This window comes from Aquarana catesbeiana, linkage group LG06 (genome assembly GCF_042186555.1).
Source record: "Aquarana catesbeiana isolate 2022-GZ linkage group LG06, ASM4218655v1, whole genome shotgun sequence".
Classification (NCBI taxonomy): domain Eukaryota; kingdom Metazoa; phylum Chordata; class Amphibia; order Anura; family Ranidae; genus Aquarana; species Aquarana catesbeiana.
In genome coordinates, this window is record NC_133329.1 from 354,365,187 (window position 1) to 354,383,875 (window position 18,689).

Genomic DNA, 18,689 nt, shown 5'->3' on the forward strand with positions numbered 1-18,689 from the left:
AAAAGAACGAAAATCCAAAAATTTGAAAGAACAAAAAACATTCTGATAATTTCTATTATAATTTAAATATTAAGTTTAATAACCATTATTAATTTTTATTATTTATTAATAATAATAAAAACTATAATATTAGTTATAAACTATTAAATTATAGGTATTGGAATTACCTTTCAAATTTGAACATAACGAATATGAATTTATCTGAAGTTACGAATTTATTCAAAATAAAAAATATTGATCATAACTAAAGTCTCAAATACCATGTTTATGTAATTTCAATAGTAATTTCAGTATTTTTAAAGCTTATACTTTCAAAATATCATCTGGTGATCCTGTCATATATAGGTCTTTGTTCAGGCACTTCCTGGTAATGCTTTGTCCCTGTCTACTGACCCTACATTGCCGTAGTCCTACACAGGCCTGAAATGAAACTACAAGTAGCTGCTGGATCCGCCGTTGTCGCCATCAAACTCCCCCTTTTTTGCTCCCACTCATCTATCATTGCATAGCACTGTGTTATTCAGGAAGTTTCAGGTTTTAAGCATATCTTGTCATAGGCTGCTATTATGTAGCTTCCTATGCTGGGGAACATTTTGCAATGTGATTCAAATTTAATAATAGTATTGTATCAGCCAAGAAATAAACGGAAAATAGTCATTTTGCAGATAAAATAACAAAAGCAACTAAGGGTAGGCTTTAAAGTTAAACAGGAATGTTCCTACTCTCCTGGTGACCAGATTTTGGGCATTGAAGGCTGTAAGTATTCCAGTCGATGCCTGAAATTCATTGGGACCTGCAAAGGTGGAGGAGCAAGGTGGAGTATCCCTCCTATTCCTGGTAGACAAACCGCAAGGATGAATTTCAACTTGCCAACCCATATATAATAGCTTTATTAGGGAATGGCTCTTATAAAATATAATCTATATGTAATGCATTTTACACTGCGTGGGAATGAAAAAAGTCAGATCTGGATTATTTTTCTATGAGATTTTATAATAAAGGTATTGATGGGTTGGCAAGTTTCTGGATTTTTTTGTTTGGGAATTTGTGCATTGAAATGTTGCTGTGATTTCCATTCTGCTTAGCTATTAAACTTTTTTTGAACTTTTTTCTTCATTATTATGCCCTACAAAAGTACTATCCTTTAAAATGTGATGTTGGTTACAATGGGTTTGCTATGTTGTGGTAACCAGGTAATAAAACTTAATGACTCTTATTTTCTACAGGACCAGGAGTCCCGATCTACACTTTGCACAGGACCAGTAACAATGAAGGTAATGATTTAATTTATATAGCATGACTCTTTACAGCCTTTTACCCCCAAAAAGATCATATACAGTGGGGATGGAAAGTATTCAGATCCCCTTAAATTTTTCACTCTTTGTTATATTGCAGCCATTTGCTAAAATCATTTAAATTAATATTGTTCCTCATTAATGTACACACAGCACCCCATATTGACAGAAAAACACAGAATTGTTGACATTTTTGCAGATTTATTAAAAAAGAAAAACTGAAATATCACATGGCCCTAAGTATTCAGACCCTTTGCTGCGACACTCATATATTTAACTCAGGTGCTGTCCATTTCTTCTGATCATCCTTGAGATGGTTCTACACCTTAATTTGAGTCCAGCTGTGTTTGATTATACTGATTGGACTTGATTAGGAAAGCCACACACCTGTCTATATAAGACCTTACAGCTCACAGTGCATGTCAGAGCAAATGAGAATCATGAGGTCAAAGGAACTGCCTGAAGAGCTCAGAGACAGAATTGTGGCAAGGCACAGATCTGACCAAGGTTACAAAAAAATTTTGGCTGCATTTAAGGTTATTAAGAGCACAGTGACCTCCATAATCCTTAAATGGAAGACGTTTGGGACAACCAGAACCCTTCCTAGAGCTGGACGTCCGGCCAAACTGAGCTATTGGGGGAGAAGAGCCTTGGTGAGAGAGGTAAAGAAGAGCCCAAAGATCACTGTGGCTGAGCTCCAGAGATGCAGTCGGGAGATGGGAGAAAGTTGTAAAAAGTCAACCATCACTGCAGCCCTCCACCAGTCGGGGCTTTATGGCAGAGTGGCCCGACGGAAGCATCTCCTCAGTGCAAGACACATGAAAGCCTGCATGGAGTTCGCTAAAAACACCTGAAGGACTCCAAGATGGTGAGAAATAAGATTCTCTGGTCTGATGAGACCAAGATAGAACTTTTTGGCCTTAATTCTGTTTCAATATATTTTATTTGCAAGAATAAAGGAATACAACATAAATCAAAAACATGAAGCAGGTCCACAGTCCTTCTGGAGCTGAGAATGACTTAAAAGTGACAGAAAATTAATAACCAATTTGTACATGCTAGTTCTATAACGAACAGACAATGAAAAGGAAAACTCGAAAAGCAATAATACATAAAATGATTCATGTGGATGGAGAAGTAAACCCGGAGAATAAATTCAGAACTATATAGACATTTTTAACCAGGGTTTACCCACTTTGGGGAAATGTGGAAGATCCAGGAGGGGGAGGGCTCCGCCACCCCATTAGGGAGCACACTGTGGCAGAGTCTCCACTCCCCAAGACCCCCCACTCCGTAAATTACTGAGAGTTGCACATATTTGGGAAAGATCATGTAAATTCAACCCATCACTTTCAGCAGTGGGAAGAAGGTATTGTTGTCATACAAGAATAACCATAGGTCTTGGTATTTCAAGAGTCTAAGAAACATAGCTTGTATTTGAACAGCAAAACAAACAACTAACTCAAAGGAGAAAAAAAAGGAATAGGGTAAAATGTTTTTAACATAGATCTGGCTTTTCCATCCTTGAGGAGCATGTGAGATAACCATCGTAATGCTAGACCATGGTACAGAAGAGTGACAGTGCTTGGTCTAGTTAAGTCATTTGAGTGAAAAGTAGGGGAAGGGGACCTTAAACAGAGTGGATAGGGGAGGGAAAAGAAGAGAAAAGAAAGGAAAGAGACAGAAGAAGAGAGATAAACTTGGATTGGAAGTCGACTGGGGGGGGCCCAGAGCCTTATAATCTCTCCTGGAAGACTCTAGTGGAGGGTAATACCCACAAAAGCTGCCCAGGGCTCCCACGTAAGTTTGAACTTTTCTGAGCGATCCAGGAGTACGCCAGCCATCTTTTCCTGGTTCATGATCCAGGATATCTTTCTTTTAGCCATGAGAGTGGAAACATACGGTTGTTTCGAAGCCTTGGCTATCGTGAGCTTAGCTCCTAGAAGGATAAAGTATATGAGGCGTTGTGCACTCCTGGAAGCTCCCTGAACTGGGAAGTTAAGGAGTGCTATAAGAGGGGATACTTGAATGGATAAAGCGGTAATTTTGTTAATCCCGGCAAAGATCTTGTGCCAAAATTGGCGTATTCTGGGACAAGTCCACCAAGTGTGGAACATGTCTCCTCGTAATTCACAACCTCTGAAGCAGAGAGGAGATGATGACTGGAAAATTGCAGCTAGTTTAGATGGGACTATGGGGCGAAGTTTCGATGCCAAGTATCGGTTTTCCAGTGCTGTGCCAAGTCCAATTCCCATTGAAGCATGTAAGGTGCCTTGGATTGTGCTGATAAGGCCTTGTATATCACCGAAATTCCCCCCCTCTGCTCACCGCCTGGCCACACCAAGATTCATATGCAGTTATTAAGGGTTCATTTGAAGATGTCTTGCACTTTTTCTTTAAGAAGTTTGAGATTTGAGAGAATCTGAAATTCTGAGGGGGGCATTTCAAGGTTACTAATACAATACGCTTTGGAGAGCGGGCCCAAAGGTCTGAGGAAGTGACCTATCCTGTATAGCCCTTTGTCTAGCCACCATCGATAGGCTTTGATGTCTAACCCCGGTGGGAAATCAGGATTATGAAATATGTGTTTAAGAGGTTCTATGGGGGAGGAGAGCTGGTTATTTTTCCGTAAGCCATCCCATAGATTGAAAGAGTGTGAAAGCGTTGGAGACAATATTAGGGGTCTTAGTTTATTAGGACACCAAAGTAGATAGTCTATGGTATGGAGGGGTACTGCCTGCCTTTCAATATGTATCCAGTCGGGTTGTTCCCAGTGTGAATAGGCTGCTGAAATTTGAGCAAGGTGAGCTGCTTGGAAGTACCAGAGTAGGTTAGGGAGGCCCAATCTGCCTTCAGTTTTAGCTCTAAACAAAATTGATCTTGAGAATCTATGACCTCCTTTGCCCCAAATAAATTTGATAATTTTGGATTGGAATTTTTTTAGTCGGGCTTTGTCAATAGGGATTGGGAGGGCCCTAAAGTAATATAAGATGCGGGGAAGAAGGGTCATCTTGATTGAATTTATTTTGCCAAGCCAGGATAACGAGAGTCCAGACCACCTGGTCAAGTCCTCTTCTAGTTTGTATAGCTGAGGATAGTTGGCTTGGTAAAGAAGTTCTATCTTGGGGGTCAATTTAATCCCCAGGTAGGTTATATGTGATTCATTCCATGTGAACTGGAAACTCTCCCTAAGCCTGGCTAGCAATGTAGCAGGTATGTTGATGTTGAGCGCTTGAGACTTGTCATAATTTACCTTAAGACCTGAGATTGTTCCGAATTCATCCAGAAGGCGGCATATGTTGGGGAGGGAAGTCAGGGGAGACGATATAAACATCAGTATGTCGTCAGCAAACAACGCACATTTGTGATGACGGGAACCGCACTGAAAACCCTGTATGTTCGGATTGGTTCTGATGGCTATTGCTAGGGATTCGATTGCTATGGCGAAGATCAATGGAGATAGGGGGCAGCCCTGTCTTGTGCCTCTTGAAATTGGGAAGGACTCAGAGTAAAATCCCTGCAGACGCACCTGGGCTGTGGGAGAATAATAGAGCGTGTAGAACATTAAGAAAGGAGTCCCCAAAGCCCCATCTATGTAAGATGTTAAATATATATTTCCAATGGACAGAGTCGAATGCTTTTTGGAGATCTAGGGACAATAGACATCCTTGTCTGGGAGGGCCTTGATCCCAATTTGAGTTGAGGAGAGAAATTAAATCTATTGCACGTCTAGTTTGATCTGGGCCCTGTCTTCCAGGGATAAAGCCTACTTGGTCTTTGTGAATGTATAAGCTAATAAAGGAAGCCAGGCGGTCTGCAAGGATCTTAGTCAAAAACTTTAAGTCATTATTAAGGGATATAGGCTGGGAGCTTTATTGGGTTTGGGGAGAATTGTGATGTGAGCCATATTAAGTGAGGAGTCTAATTGTCCCCCCCTGTCTGAGGGCGTTGAAGAATCGGGCCATATATGGAGCAAGTGTGACGGCAAATGAAATGGGGTATAGAGAACCCATTATTATGAGATTTAGAGTTTTTAATGACCGTGCATATTTCTTCTGCTGAAATAGGGGCGTCTAATTTTTTGACGATGGCCATCTTGTAATTTAGGAGTTTGAATATTATTTAAAATTTGTCCATCTCCCGTTGAGGGGGGTTGTGTTCCCCACTATTTAAGGATTTGTAGTATCTTTGAAATTCCCCCATGATACGTTGGGGATTCTGTGAGAGGGTGTCCCCTTGTATTTTAATTTTTGGGAGAGCCTGGGATCTGAATTTTGGGGATAGTCTGCTTGCTAGCATTGAGCTTATTTTGTCGCTGTGACAGTAAAATTTGGATCTGTTCCACCTTAACCATTCTTCAGCCTTGGTAGTGAGGGCCAGGTTTAGTATCATGCGGGCTGCGTCTAATTTTGCGATGGGTACCGAGCTGGGATTAGTTTTATGCTTTTTAGTCAAATCTGAAAATTCCTTATCTAATTTTTCAATTTCTGCTTTATTAGACTTGTTAATGTGCGAAGCTATTTGGATTAAGTGGCCTCTAAGAACTGCCTTGTGAGCTGCCCAGAGGCATGAGGGGCTAACATCTGGTGTGTCATTGGTTCGAAAATAAGTTTGGATATGTTTTTCAATTTCCGCTGCTCTGGTCGGGTCGCTCAAGATGAATTCATTGAGTCTCCAGCGTCTATCAGGGATCCGGCTCCCCCGGCGGAGGAGTGACAAAATGACCATGGAGTGATCCGACCAGACCACCTCTTTGATAAAAGCTTTTTTGGTTAGTGGGTTAGTGGGATGTAAGGAGAATATGGTCAATCCTAGAGAAGGTTCCGTGAGGATTCGAGTAGTGGGTAAAATCTCGGGTAGTGGGGTTTACTTCCCTCCAAATGTCTACCAGACCATGTTGAAATAATAATTTGGCTATTCGGAGGCTCTGTTTGGAAGGTCTGGTTAGACGTGCGCCCGGAGGTCTGGAATTATCCAGCCCCTGATCGAACGCAGTGTTGGAGTCTCCCCCAAAAATCACCGTGCCCTCAGTTAGTGGAATTAGGGTCTTCAACATGTTTTGGAAAAAGGCCAATTGGCCATTATTGGGGGCATAATATGAAATAAATGTGAATAATTGACCATCTAAATCACACACTAATAAGTACCTCCCATCTGGATCTTTATGTTCCGACTTTAGGATGAATTTGCATCTTTTAGAAATGAAAATGCCTACTCCCTTAGTCTTATTCTCGGCATTGGCCAAAGAAAAGAAGGGGAAATTAGAGTGAATAAAAGATGGGCAGAAATTTTTAGGGAAGTGGGTTTCCTGTAGAAGGACTACGTCATTTTTTTGTGTGTGCATGTAGTTAAAAACTTTACGTCTTTTAATGGGAGAGTTTAAGCCCTGTACGTTATGTGTTACTACCCTGAGAGTAGTTTGTACCTGCCGGGGTATTAGCCATTGAGCAGAGGCGGGGAGCGAATTAGGGCCACATCAGCACTTACCCATTCGAGTTCATGGTGACCAAGATACATCACAGACCTGGCCGAGTCCTCGGAAGGCAGCAGACAACCTTGGGGCGTTTCCCCCCCAGTCGACTTCTGTAAAGAGATTATAATAAGTGTCTTGTGAAAGAGAGATGAAGTTAAGTGAGACAGGAAAGGCGAAAGACAAGTGAGTCTTCCGTGGGATGGAGGTGACAGGATCCTCCATCTGTGTGAAAGGTGAACTTTAGAGTCCCTCTAATCAACAGGGACTACACTTGTCTAGAGAAGAGAAAAAAATCTGTTCTTCCAGACGAGAGGGGTGCATGAGCACCACTCCAGCAGACTAGCCTCAAAGACTATGTCAATAAGTATAACCGAAAAACCGAAGAAAGGTGTCCTAAAATGGGTGCTAGGCCCTAACATTAGTAACAGACAAAATATTTCAAATAGTTAAAAATTCAGGCCAAGGGGTGACCATCTCACTAGAGTCCAGCCCGGGGTGGGATTCCCTCCAGACCACTTGAGAGGGAAGAAAGTGTCCATGAGGACCGGACATGGTGTATGAGTCTTTCTAATCAAAAGATTCATGGAGGGACTAGACTTCTTGGACTTCACCGATTCCCATACTGGTGTCAGAGGGCTGGTTGAAAGTTGCCTTTTCGCTGAGTTTGGATTCGATCCCGACGGTGTAGAATTAAAGTCCTGGCTGATGAGGCCCAATTGAAGCAGAACCTTTTCTCCTTCTTGAAGCGAACCAAAAGTGTATGATTTGCCTTTCCAGAGGAATGTTAGTTGGAACGGAAAAAGCCACCAATACTTGATAGCTTTGTCCATCAGGATTTGGAGAAGTGGTTTCAAAGATCTCCTCTTTTGTATAGTGGATGGGGAAAGGTCTGCAAAAATTTGCAGTTGGTGGCCCTGAAAGATAATTTTAGGCATTGTTCTTGATTTCCGCATTATTTCCTCCTTGACAGAGTAAAAATGTGGCTTGACCACGACGTCACGAGGAAGACCATCTGCTCTAGGCAGTTTGTGGCCCGGTCCAGCTCCAATCTGTGCTGTGGGGTATCAGGAAGTAAATCCTTAATGAAAGCTTGAATGGTTTCTGGTATGTCTTTATAAGACTCGGGGAGCCCCCTTAATCTGAAATTGTACCTTCGATTCCTGTTCTCCAGATCGTCAATCTTTGCATGCGCTGTTTCAAGCTGATCCTGGAGCATCTGTATGCATGCAGTATTTTGATTTGTTCTGGATGAGGTGGCTTCCAGGTGCGTTTCTATGACTTCCATGCGGGCTCCTATATTCTGCAGATCCGCTTTGATATCGTTTATCTTATTAGCTGTGTTAGTTAATCCTCTGTCCAGGAGTACTGCAAACTTATTGAAGCGGTCTGCTACATCCACAGGCTGGGGTGGGCCTGAATCCCCGGGCTCTAGTAGTTGTTGTGACTGAGGAGGGCCTGCCTCCATGGGTGAAAAGTCTACTCCCGCCATGCAGCGCCCTAATAGGGACTCCGTAGAAGCTGGTGAGGTAAAGCCCAGGACATTGCTTTTTGCAGGGATATCTTGCTGCAGTAATGAGGGGGAGGTCGTGGACTGTGAATTAGATAAACTGTCTGAGATAGCACAGTAAAGTGTCGTCTCCATCTTGGCTGTGTCAGGCCGGGCCGGTGAGGCTTCAAAAGCAGGCTGTAAGTTGCGTCTTACCGCTCCTGAATACATCCGGATGGTCCCCGGGTTATCCTCCACACTTGGGGAGTGGATCCAGTTGGCTGTTGTCATTCGGTCTGCTGTGGCTGAGGCCGGAGCTGCTGGAGCAGGACGGAGCTCCCGGACTATGCGTCCATATTAGGTGCCGCCTCGGCCTTAATTCTAAGTGGTATATGTGGAGAAAACCAGGCACCTTTTATCACCTGTCCGATACAGTCCCAACAGTGAAGCATGGTGGTGGCAACATCATGCTGTGGGGGTGTTTTTCAGCTGCAGGGACAGGACGACTGGTTACAATCCAGGGAAAGATGAATGCAGCCAAGTACAGGGATAACCTGGACAAAAACCTTCTCCAGAGTGCTCAGGACCTCAGACTGGGCCGAAGGTTTACCTTCCAACAAGACAATGACTCTAAGCACACAGCTAAAATAACGAAGGAGTGGCCCTGACTTAAACCCAATTGAGCATCTCTGGAGAGACCTAAAAATGGCTGTCCACCAACATTTACCATCCAACCTGACAGAACTGAAGAGGATCTGCAAGGAGGAATGGCAGAGAATCCCCAAATCCAGGTATGAAAAACTTGTTGCATCTTTCCCAAAAAGACTCATGGCTGTATTAGATCAAAAGGGTGCTTCTACTAAATAATGAGCAAAGGGTCTGAATACTTAGGACCATGTGATATTTCAGTTTTTCTTTTTTAATAAATCTGCAAAAATGTCAACAATTCTGTGTTTTTCTGTTAATATGGGGTGCTGTGTGTACATTAATGAGGAAAAAAATGAACTTAAATGATTTTAGCAAATGGCTGCAATATAACAAAGAGTGCAAAAATTAAGGGGGTCTGAATAATTTCCGTTCCCACTGTATATGAATTCACAACAGTACAGGCTAGCTAAAAAAAATGGTTTTAGGTCCATTGATGCCGCTTGCTGCCCCCATTATAAAAATAAACATCAAAGTTTGGAAATAGTGATTTAAGCTGTTTGCAACAGCAGGTTTCCCCTAGGTCAGACTGTGGCTTCTGGGCCATTTCTGTTTCTCTGCCAATACTTTGTATTAGGGTTGCACCGATACCACTTTTTTTAAGACCGAAGAACAAGTACCGATACTTTTTTTTCAAGTACTCGCCGATACCGATTTTTTTTTTGTCATGTAACAGTGGCACTAATAGGTGGCACTGATGGGCATTGATGAGGTGTGGACTGTCAGTAGTTTTTATTTTTTTACACTTTATTTATTTTTTTACACTTTATTTTTTTTTTTTTTTATATTTGTTCGTTATTTTTTTTTTTTTTTACATTGCTTTAAACACTGACACTGGACTATTTTTTTACAATTTAACTTTGAAATATTTATTACAATTTTTTTTTATTATTACTTTTTTTTTATCAGCCCTGTTGGGGTGGGGGAGGGCTTTGGTGAGATATCGGGGGTCTAAACAAACCCCTGACATCTACCCTTTGAGACAGGGAAAAGAACTGAGGACACAGATTCCCCAGTCCCTTTCTCTGCAGCCTCACTGGAGATGAATGGAGAGGAGACAGAGGGGGTGGGGGCAATTCACATTTTCATATTTAACGGTAACAGAGCTTGAATCCCCCATTTACTATTGCAATCTCGTACGCACAGGAGAATGCAATCTGTGCCACTATGGACATGGCGCACAACATCTCCAGTTCAATATTGACAGAAGATGGAGGTGCCAATATTATGGGGTGATGTGAGGAAGTTTAGTAACAACTGCTCAAGTAACAAATGTGCCCAAAATAGAATGAGAAAGTAACTTTTTCAGAGAAAGCCTGTTGTGCCTGCAAGTACGTTTAGAACTGCGTGAGATCAATGTAAGCAGTGCGCATGCGCAAGCGGCTCTTGCGCTCGTTCACATTAGTTTGATCACTGGGCGGTCAAAATCTTAGTAAATGTTAAGCAACGTACATCCAATTGCACAGGTTGAACGGTCGCACCTCTAAACTTGACTTTTTTTTTTTTTAATGCTGGTTCACCTTTATGTATTTTTTAAGGAGATTTGCACACAGGTCATGTTAGCAAGTTACGTTGCCAACATGTGACATGCACCTTGTTAATATTATGTAAAAAGACTCTCGCCCCTCTAGCTCTTCCTAAAAGTGCATTTAAGCTTTTTGCTTTTAAAGGGGAACTCCACGCTCCATTCTCCAATGCTCTTGTCCCCCCCCTCTAATCCTTGCATTTCCATGGGCTAGCTTTTCTTTTAAAGGGGAACTCCACACTCCACTCCATTCTCAAAAGGCTGTGAGCTGCCTTCACCAATCCAATCCACATCCTTTTTCAGAGCATACAACAGGGCTAGCTAGGAAAGGGGGTGAGAAGAGCGATTGCCCAACCCCCTCCTGAACCATACAAGGCCACATGCACTCAACATAGCTGGCTGCCTTTGGGGCATGTTGGGCTCAGCCCAGATACCAACCACAAAGCACCTAGTTTAAAGGGGCTTTCCGCATTCTGTAAAGCCCCCTATCTGCAGCACCCCACAACCCCAGCCTAGGGTTGTGTGGAAGAGGCCCTTGTACCCCTGAATATGGGAACAAGGTGGTTGACTTTTGGGGTGACCGAGCCCCTCCTGCCCCAAAGCATCCACCCCCTTTTCATGGGCTGACTTGCTGTGTGTTTGACTAGGGGTTTGTTAGTGTGTGGGAGGGGCACAATATTTTTTAAGTTTGGGGTGGTATTTTTCACGTGGGGGGTTCTCATTTTAAGCCTTAACATACCCAAATAGACAAGTCAGTTCCCATAGACTGCAATGGTATTTGTTGTATAACTTTTGCCCATGTTAGGCTCTTTGTTTGCCCCCCTGGACCAGGGGGTGTTTGTCTCATCTGTAATGTTTTAGCATGCTCAATGATGTGCTTAATTTTGGACAGGGGGTGGCTTATTTTGTGCTAACTGCATTTGGGTTGTTCTGGGCATGCTCAAGGACTTTGGTCTTTTGCTGTGGCTTTTGGTGTGTGAAATGCATTTGGGTTGTTCTGGGCATACTCGGGGACTTTGTTTTTTGTTTTTTTTGTGAACAGCACTTGCATTTTTCTGGACATGCTCAGATAGTGTGTTTTTTGGGTTACTAATTTAAAGACATCCTTAACAGGTGTACCCACTTTGAAGTTCTGTCTCTACATTGGGTCAACTTGCATTGTGTGTTTTTCATAGACTGTCCATGTGTTTTCAATTGCCTCATTAGCACACAAACCTATGTTATATAAAGCTTGCAGATAGCATTCTTTACCTTGCCCTGAAAAGGTGTGTGTGTGTCAGTCAAGAGCATACATTTGGGTGTCCTTATAGTGTTTGTAACACATGTATTTTGTTTGTTATGTCTTTGCAAAACAGATGTGTTTTAGAGCAAGTATTTTTTACTTTTGTTTTTATTTCTTAGGGGGGATATTTTTCACTGAAATATTTTTGATGTTGTCAATGTTTGTAAGTTGTTAGTTTCACTTTGATTTAATTGTCTGTGCTGCATTATTTTGCAAAATCTTCCTCCAAGATGTTGTGACTAATAAATGTTTAAATCCTTAAGAGACTGTCTGTGGGCGCAGTCCTTTTAACTCCTGTTCATTTCCTCTGCAAAATGGTCAGACCTCAAACCAATATTCTGTTAGTGTATCAAATTAACATACGTTTGTTTCTTGCTTTCCCTGCTCTTTTCCAAGTCCTGTTTTGTTGACCAATAAAATTTGTAGCAAATTTTTATGTTTTATGTGTTTTGTTAATAATTTGTTTTGCAGATGCATGCTCAATCCAAGTAATGCATTTTCCACCCCCCCCCCCCCCCAAACAATTTTCATGCAACAGATTTCCCAGCTGCAGCTTAACTAGGCTGATTGGCATGGCAAAACAAAAAAAGATGTGATTTGTCTAAAAGCTACTTTCCTGGTGCCTTCATGGTAGCATATGCATGGAGTGTGCATATGCTTCCATGGATAGGCACCAGGAAAGGAAAATTACAGAGAAGTAAGTATTTTCGATTTTAGCGCAGTGGTTCTCAGCCTCAGTCCTCAAGTATCCCCAACAGGACATGTTTTGGGAATTTATCTTGGCTAAAATAGCTGTCCAAAATATCAAGCCATTGACTCTGATTTAAAGCACCTGTGCAAGATGAAGGAAAACCTGCAAACATGGCCTGTTGGGGGTACTTGAGGACAGGGTTGAGAACCACTGATTTAAAGCACTGAGCTAAAATCTAACTCAAGACAATCCTATTCTAATTGTGGGCATTTGAGGGAAACCCAGCTATACAGAGAGATCGGTGTTTATAACTCCCCCCACTGCCGCACCGATCGTCTCTGAGACTGCCCAATAGGGATGAGCCGAACACCCCCCGGTTCGGTTCGCACCAGAACCCGCGAACGGACCGAAAGTTCGCACGAACGTTAGAACCCCATTGACATCTATGGGACTCGAACGTTCGAAATCAAAAGTGCTCATTTTAAAGGCTAATTTGCATGGTATTGTCCTAAAAAGGGTTTGGGGACCCGGGTCCTACCCCAGGGGACATGTATCAATGCAAAAAAAACTTTTAAAAACGGCCGTTTTTTCGGGAGCAGTGATTTTAATGATGCTTAAAGTAAAAAAAAAAAAGTGAAATATTCCTTTAAATATCGTACCTGGGGGGTGTCTATAGTATGCCTGTAAAGTGACGCGTGTTTCCCATGTTTAGAACAGTCCCTGCACCAAATGTCATTTTTAAAGGAAAAAATCTCATTTAAAACTGCTTGCGGGTTTAATGTCATGTCGGGTCATGGCAATATGGATGAAAATCAGTGAGACAAACGGCATGGGTACCCCCCAGTCCATTACCAGGCCCTTTGGGTCTTGTATGGATATTAAGGGGAACCCCGCACCCAAATTAAAATAAGGAAAGGTGTGGGGCCACCAGGCCCTATATACTCTGAACAGCAGTATACAGGCGGTGCAAACAAGACAGGGACTGTAGGTTTGTTGTTAAGTAGAATCTGTTTGTAATTTTGAACATTTTTAACGTGTTTAGCTCCAGCCAAAAAATCTTTTCTAAGCTTTTTGGAAAACATAGGGAAGGGTTATCACCCCTGTGACATTTGTTTTGCTGTCTTTCCTCCTCTTCAGAAGATTTCACCTCACTTTTTTGTCCCAATGAAAAATGTTTTTTGAAAATTTGGGTTTTTTTGTGGAACAAGGATTGGAAAGCATCAGTGGAAAGGAGAAATTGTTTTCCCATATTAACTCTTACAGGAGAGAATTTCCCTTCCTAGGGGTAGATTTCATCTCACTTCCTGTTGTCTCCTTCCGTTTGCAAGTAGGAGTCGTTTGTAAGTTAGATGTTTGAAAGTAGGGTCCTGCCCTATATACTCAGCAGAAATTTGGGCCTTAGGTGTTGCTGTGGCCACAACACTGTAAGCCCTCACAGGGCCCTGCTGTGAAATATTAGATCAAGAATTGTAATTACATGCCCCTGTTGAACAGGAGCTGAAAAATTAGGCCTTAGGCACTGGTGCTGGTGCCACAACACTGCAACCCCTCACAGACACTCTAGTTGGAACGCAGGAATGAGCCCTGCTGCAAATTATTGCTTCAAAAATTGTAATTACACGCCCCTGTTAGACAGGGGCAGAAAAATTGGGCCTTAGGCACTGGTGCTGGTGCCACAACACTGCAACCCCTCACAGACACTCTAGTTGGAACGCAGGAACGAGCCCTGCTGCAAAGTATTGCATCAAAAATTGTAATTACACGCCCCTGTTAGACAGGGGCAGAAAAATTGGGCCCTAGGCACTGGTGCTGGTGCCACAACACTGCAACCCCTCACAGACACTCTAGTTGGAATGCAGGAACGAGCCCTGCTGCAAAGTATTACATCAAAAATTGTAATTACACGCCCCTGTTAAACAGGGGCTGAAAAATTGTGCCTTAGGCACTGGTGGTGGCGCCCAGAACCAAAAATGTTCTTACAAGCTATCAGCGTGATGATTGAGGAGGAAGAGGATAATTACTCAGGGATAGTCACTCAGCATCAGCATAGGCAGTCTTTGAAGGGATCTGAGATTTCAAAAAAAATTATTCGGTTACATCAGCATCAGGTGCTTGGTAGCTGGTGGTGATCCAAGACTCATTCATTTTTATGAAGGTCAGCCGATCGACCGAGTCGGTGGACAGACGCACCCTGTGATCGGTTACCACGCCTCCAGCAGCACTGAATGTGCGTTCCGAAAGAACGCTGGATGCAGGACAGGCCAGTAGCTCAATTGCATACTGTGCAAGCTCTGGCCAGTGATCCATCCTCAAGACCCAGTAACCCAGAGGATTTTCGGTGGGAAAGGTGTCCAAGTCTGATCTTGCCCCTAGGTATTCCTGCACCATGTGAAACAGACGCTGGCGATGGTTGCTGGAACCGATCATACCTTGGGGCTGCGGACCAAAAAATTGTCTGAACGCATCGGTCAGACGGCCACCTTCTCCACCGCTCCTTCTTTGACTGACCGAAGCCTCAGCAACACGTTGTCCAGAAACAGGAGTTTGTAACCTCCCAGTCTCTGGGAACGCGTTGCACAGACCTTTCTGCAAGGCCTCCCGAAGATGTTTCATCCTCTGCTCCCTCTGCGATGGCAAGATAAGGTCCGCAACCTTACCCTTGTAACGTGGATCAAGGAGGGTTGCCAGCCAGTATTGGTCCTTCTCCTTGATACCACGAATACGAGGATCCTTACGCAGGCTTTGCAGGATCAGGGAGGCCATGCAGCGTAGGTTTGCTGAGGCATTCGGTCCGGAGTCCTCTGGGTCACTAAGAACGACATGGTCCGCAGCCACCTCCTCCCAGCCACGTACAAGTCCATGTGTTTCTTGGGACTGATCCCTTAAAGACTGCTGCTGATGCTGAGTGCCAGGCTCCACCTCCATACTGACACAATCTTCCTCCTCCTCCTCTTCCTCCTCGTCCTCTTCCTGTGTGATCGGCGGGCACTCAGGAACACTGTCTGGATAAAGGGGGCCTTGAGAGCTAAGGAAGTCCTCCTCTTCCTGCCTCTGTTCTGCCTCAAGTGCCCTGTCCATTATTCCACGCAGCGTGTGCTCCAACAGGTGGACAAGGGGGACAGTGTCACTGATGCATGCACTGTCACTGCTCACCATCCTCGTGGCCTCCTCGAATGGTGACAGGACAGTGCATGCATCCCTGATCATGGCCCACTGGCGTGGGGAAAAAAAACCAAGCTCCCCTGACCCTGTCCTGGTGCCATAGTCGCACAGGTACTCATTGATGGCCCTCTGCTGCGTGTGCAGCCGCTGCAGCATGGCCAACGTTGAGTTCCACCTGGTGGGCATGTCACAGATTAGGCGGTTCTTGGGCAGGTTAAACTCCTTTTGGAGGTCCGTCAGCCGAGCACTGGCATTATATGACCGGCGGAAATGCACACAGACTTTCCTGGCCTGCCTCAGGACATCCTGTAAGCCCGGGTACCTGCCCAAGAACCGCTGCACCACCAAGTTAAGGACGTGAGCCAAACAGGGCACATGGGTCATTTGTCCCTGTCGGAGGGCAGAGAGGAGGTTGGTGCCATTGTCGCAAACCACCATTCCTGCCTTAAGTTGGCGTGGCGTCAACCACCTCTGAACCTGCCCCTGCAGAGCTGACAGAACCTCTGCCCCAGTGTGGCTCCTGTCCCCCAAGCACACCAGCTCAAGCACCGCATGGCATCTTTTGGCCTGCGTACTTGCGTAGCCCCTTGAACGCCTACGGAGCACCGCTGGTTCCGAGGAAGAGGCCATGGAGGAAGAAGAAGAGGAGGGGGTGGAGGAGAGAGGTGTGTCACAATCAGCATTTTGGAGGCGTGGTGGCGGAACAACCTCCAACACTACTGCACCTTGTCCTGCATCCTTCCCAGCTGCCAGCAGAGTCACCCAATGCGCCGTGAAACTTAGGTAACGTCCCTGTCCATGCCTGCTGGACCATGAGTCAGCGGTAATATGCACCTTACCGCTGACCGCCCTGTCCAGCGAGGCATGGACATTGCCTTCCACATGCCGGTAGAGAGCCGGAATCGCCTTCCGTGAGAAAAAGTGGCGTTTGGGTACCTGCCACTGAGGAACCGCACATTCCACAAACTCACGGAAGGGGGCAGAGTCTACCAACTGAAAAGGCAGCAGTTGAAGTGCTAGCAATTTTGCCAAGCTAGCATTCAACCGCTGGGCATGTGGATGGCTGGGAGCAAACTTCTTTCGGCGGTGCAGCAGCTGGGGCAGGGAAATTTGCCTGGTACAATCTGACGTCGGTGTACCAAAAGCAGATTGCCCACAAGTACTTGGCTGTGACACACCTAATTCTACACCTTCATTCCTCTCACTGCAGGTCTCAGAGAGGACTGAAGGTCTAGTGGGGTTGGAAATCTCAGCTGATGAGGAGCAAGGAGAGATCCTCTTTGTTCTTTGGTGTGGGTCTTTTAGATACGCTTGCCAACGAACTGCATGGCAGGTCAACATATGTCTGGTCAAGCATGTGGTACCCAAGCGGGAGATATTTTGGCCACGCGAGATACGCTTGAGACATATGTTGCAAATAGCAGCGGTGCGATCTGATGCACTCGTCTCAAAAAAGGCCCACACCAAAGAACTTTTTGAATAACGCGCAGAGACTGCAGCGCCCTGCACATGTGGAGCTTTGGGGTGTGATGCAGTCAATGTGCTGCCCTTAGGCTGGCCCCTGGAGGGCATCCTGCCTCGTTGGTGATGTGCTGCCGCCTCCTCCTCCTCCTCCTCCTCCTCCTCCTCTCTCCTATCAGGCACCCACGTTGAGTCAGTGACCTCATCATCCCCTCCCTCCTCATCACTGGAGCAAACCTGGCAGTATGCTGCAGCAGGGGGAGCATGACTGCCAGATTGCTGTCCTTCTTGGGCACCCCCTCTGTCCGCGCTCATGTTACTGCCTTCATCGAGCTCAGTATCGTCATCAGAGCCTTCCAAACGCTGGGCATCCTCCTGGAGCATGTACCCAACACTGTGGTCAAACAGTTCGAGGGAATCCTCATGAGGACATGGTGGAGCTAGGGAAGGAGTCACTGATGACATTGAGCTGAGGGAAGAGGCCGCTGCTTTGCCAGACAAAGCACCCTGGGCATGGGTGAGAGAGGATGAGGAGGATGAGGACGGCTTGGTCATCCACTCGACCAAGTCTTCCGCATGTTGCGGCTCAACATGGCCAGCTGCCGAAAAAAAGGCCAAGCGTGTCCCATGGCCACGTGCTGATGAGGATGCACCGTCTCCACGACCAGCACTAGACACAGAGCCTGCTTGCCCTCTCTTATTGGCTTGTGACTGTCTGCCTCTCCTTCTTGGCCTTCCAGACATACTAATGGCCTGTAGCTGCACTAAGCTGGGATAGAACACCTGTAATTTTCTTCAAGTAGCTTTATATACTGTAACCAGACAAGCCTGCCTGTCAGTAGGAAGATAACAGGAACGGATCTAGCTGAACACTGTGAGCAGGACGCACTGTACTAAATGTAAATAGTCTAGCTGCCTGACCGTGGTACTAATAGGATCAAATAGAACACCTGTAATTTTCTTCAGGTAGCTTTATATACTGTAACCAGACAAGCCTGCCTGTCAGTAGGAAGATAACAGGAACGGATCTAGCTGTACACTGTGAGCAGGACGCACTGTACTAAATGTAAATAGTCTAGCTGCCTGACCGTGGTACTAATAGGATCAAATAGAACACCTGTAATTTTCTTCAGGTAGCTTTATATACTGTAACCAGACAAGCCTGCCTGTCAGTAGGAAGATAACAGGAACGGATCTAGCTGAACACTGTGAGCAGGACGCACTGTACTAAATGTAAATAGTCTAGCTGCCTGACCGTGGTACTAATAGGATCAAATAGAACACCTGTAATTTTCTTCAGGTAGCTTTATATACTGTAACCAGACAAGCCTGCCGGTCAGTAGGAATTTAACAGGAACGGATCTAGCTGAACACTGTGAGCAGGACGCACTGCACTAAATGTAAATAGCAGGAACGGATCTAGCTGAACACTGTGAGCAGGACGCACTGCACTAAATGTAAATAGCAGGAACGGATCTAGCTGAACACTGTGAGCAGGACGCACTGCACTAAATGTAAATAGCAGGAACGGATCTAGCTGAACACTGTGAGCAGGACGCACTGCACTAAATGTAAATAGCAGGAACGGATCTAGCTGAACACTGTGAGC

General features: G+C 44.8%; 1 protein-coding gene across 2 annotated transcripts in view; it reads left to right on the forward strand.

Moving 5' to 3' along the window:
• The window catches only part of DPP4 (dipeptidyl peptidase 4), a 198,209-nt gene that overhangs the window by 153,525 nt on the left and 25,995 nt on the right, over positions 1 to 18,689 (forward strand). For both annotated transcript variants that reach the window (XR_012245013.1, XM_073634044.1), the window contains exon 18: positions 1,227 to 1,274. Coding sequence is in view for 1 of the 2 variants with exons in the window: in XM_073634044.1 (XP_073490145.1) it covers positions 1,227 to 1,274 (48 nt within the window). In the remaining variant the exon portion in view is untranslated. The remainder of the gene's footprint in view (positions 1 to 1,226; positions 1,275 to 18,689) is intronic.